The sequence below is a fragment of the Equus quagga genome, unplaced genomic scaffold (assembly GCF_021613505.1).
Source record: "Equus quagga isolate Etosha38 unplaced genomic scaffold, UCLA_HA_Equagga_1.0 202577_RagTag, whole genome shotgun sequence".
NCBI classification, from domain to species: Eukaryota; Metazoa; Chordata; class Mammalia; order Perissodactyla; family Equidae; genus Equus; species Equus quagga.
This window is the reverse complement of record NW_025798596.1, coordinates 490-3,688: the sequence shown is the minus strand read 5'-3', so window position 1 is coordinate 3,688 and position 3,199 is coordinate 490. Positions and strand designations below refer to the sequence as shown.

Genomic DNA, 3,199 nt, shown 5'->3' with positions numbered 1-3,199 from the left:
ATAGATAGATAGATAGATAGATAGATAGATAGATAGATAGATAGATATAGATAGATAGATAGATAGATAGACAGATAGATATTTTTTAGGGAATTTGCTCACACAATAGTGGGTGCTAGCAATTCCAAAATCCAGGGGGCAGTCCAGCAGACTGGACATTCCAGTAAAAGTTGATACTCCTGATTTGAATCCAAAGTCAGCCAGGAGAGAATCCCTCTTTTTCAGAGAACCTCAATTTTTTTCCTTAAGGCTATCAACTGATTGGATGAGGGCCACCCACGTCATGGATGGTAATTTCTTTTACTTAAATTCTACTGAGTTAAATGTTAATCACATGTAAAAAATACCTTCACTACAACCACTAGACTGGTGTTTGACCAAAGAACTAGTCACCATTCTCTAGCCAAGTTGACACATAAAATTAGCTATCATAGAACTACTAATGTAAAATAAATGTATGAATTGGTAGCTTGAAATAGAAGGACTTACAATGAAAATGAAGAGAAATAGGAGATAAACATTGGACATAGAATGACAGGACTTTGTCATTGAAAGTAGGCAAACGGAGGTGGAAAAAGAAATACATTTCTCTCAGGTTTCTGAATCAATAAATTGATGAATGATGGTGACTCTTACTTGGATAAGGAATACTGAAGGCAAGCAACTTGGCAGTTGAAGGAGATAATTACTTTAGGTTTAGGTAATTTGCGCTTGAGATGCAATACACAAAAATACTTTTGTCTAAAACACTAAATAAAGGACGAGAAATGAAAAATAAACGTAGTAGTCATCAGAATATTGAGGTCAACTAAGCTTCACAGAGGAAACATCATCCAGTTCCCTCAGTCTTCCTTAACAGGATGTGAGTCTGACCATGAACAAGTCTCTCAAACAGTTTGTTAACCCAGCTCCTGAGGATTTCAGGAGCGCTGCTCATTCCCACAAGCAAGTCACCTGTTTTGACCTAACAGAAGAATTCACAGGTTAGTCATCCTATTCTTTTAAGGGGTCTCCTATATCTAGGCTGGAACCAGAGACTAGGAACACGGGACAACATTTGTGGGTCCAAAAAGCCCATCACCAGCAGATAACCTTATTGCAAATAGCATATCTGCAATAATTTTACTGTCTGGTTCCGTTTGGTCATTTCCCTTCAGAATGTACTCAGTCATAACTATATGCTCATTTCAGGAAAAGATGCAATTAAAAACGGACACAGTCCTAAAGGTTCATAGGTACAATAACATAAACTTACAGCAGAGAACATCTTTTGAAAAGATATAAATAAATAAAGTGTTAAAATGATTTTAGAGATTAAGTATTTTCATGTTAACCAATTTGTGTTATTAATTAAAAGTTTTATTTTGTTTTATTAAATATTACTCACTATGGCCCTCTGATTTACAATTTGATATGAGAAAATCCACCCCGTACCTTTAGCTGCACACTGGCTAATGAAATGACATATGGATGACATATTTAGATAACAGACATTCAATTTCCTTTTATTATTATATTTATGGCAAATTATCACATAAAATCCTACAAAATAATGGGTTTCACTAACAAAACACTTTTCTAGCAAGCTCTTTCTTCAGAGCCCCCTTAATTTCATTGTTCCTGAGACTGTAGATGAGGGGGTTCAACATGGGGATCGCTACCATGTAGAATATGGACACCACCTTGTTCTGGTCAGTTGTGTAGCAAGACTTGGGCAGCACATAAATGAACGTGATGGTCCCATAGTACAGAGTGACAGCTGTGAGGTGTGAGGCACAGGTGGAGAAGGCCTTGTGGCACCCCTCAGTGGAGCGCATCTTCACGATGGTGATGAGGATGCAGATGTAGGAAACAGCTATGACAAACACTGTGGCCACAATGATGGAGCCAGCCACATATGAGGGGACAACTGCAGGAATACTGATAGCCAAACATGAGAGTTCAACTAAAGGAGCATAATCACAGAAAAAATGATTGACTCCATTTGGTCCACAGAAGACTAAAGAATAGACACCAGCAGTAAAAGCAAAAGCATTGAATAAACCACCTATGTAAGACACTATGAGTAACTGAACACAAACTTGTGTGGACATTTTGGTGGAATAAAGTAACGGGCTGCAGATTGCCATAAAGCGATCATATGCCATAGCAGCCAGAAGGAAGCATTCAGTTCCCCCAAAGAAAGCAACAGAACCAAGCTGCATGGCACATCCATAATAGGAGATGGTATTTCTCTCCACCAGGAAGTTTACAAGCATATTGGGTGTGACAGAAGATGATAAACCCATGTCAGCCAAAGCCAAGTGGCTCAGAAAAAAATACATAGGATGATGGAGCTGAGAAGAGATTCTGATGAGAATGATTGTGCTGAGATTGCCAGATACAGTCACCAGGTAGATACACAGGATGACAATGAAGAGAATGACTCGAAGTTTCGGATCGTCAGTTAAGCCCAATAAAATGAACCCTGTCATTTCAGTGTAGTTTCTACCCACCAGGGCATCCATGACACAACGTAGTCGATACCAAAATTCACCTGTGATGAAACATTACATTAAAGAAGCTGTAAATTTAGTCGTTTCATTTTCATTACTACACATAGAGATTATTAAAACAAATAAATTGTTAAAGCTAACTTTAAACTTTTTAAATTCAGAGTCCAGATTTTATATATTTATGTGTAATGAATCTTCTATATTTCAAAAGTTCTTTTTAGAAGAAAAGCTAGAAAACCTACTTCGAATAATATATTTTCCCTTTATATTACATATTTATAAAATGTACTTAAATTGGCTTTAAAACTAAAGATGAAAAAATATAAGCATTATGAGAATAACAAAAAGAAGCGGTATGTATATATTAAAAGTATATAAACATAGGATTATGTAATGGAGATTTGAAATAACTAACAGTTACTGAATATTTACTAAATGATACAGGCACAGGATGAAGAGTTATATATTTAGAGTTCTATTTTAATTTCCGTGAAATAATCTTAAGTACTTTAATTTTATTTATACATGAAGAAACTGACTTTGACAGTAAATCATTTATCTGAATTTACATAGCAAGTGATGGAATCAAGACGTGAATCCCAGGCAATCTGAATTCAGTCCATTCCCTTAGTAACTATGCTATAAAGGAAATTAAAAAATACTTACAATGAAGTTGAGTTTCTTGGACATGGGTGGATAATAAA

The 3,199-nt window shown here is 35.9% G+C and overlaps 1 protein-coding gene across 1 annotated transcript; it reads right to left on the bottom strand.

The window, feature by feature from the left end:
* Positions 1-1,562: 1,562 nt before the first annotated feature.
* On the bottom strand, positions 1,563-2,507 carry LOC124233427 (olfactory receptor 502-like). Its single transcript, XM_046650536.1, has one exon. The coding sequence runs from the start codon at positions 2,505-2,507 to the stop codon at positions 1,563-1,565; it is 945 nt and encodes a 314-aa protein (XP_046506492.1).
* Between the last annotated feature and the right edge of the window lie 692 nt (positions 2,508-3,199).

What these genes read in the sequence shown, in the direction of transcription:
- LOC124233427 (XM_046650536.1), bottom strand. Translation starts at nt 2,507, where the DNA reads ATGGATGCCCTGGTGGGTAGAAACTACACTGAAATGACAGGGTTCATT.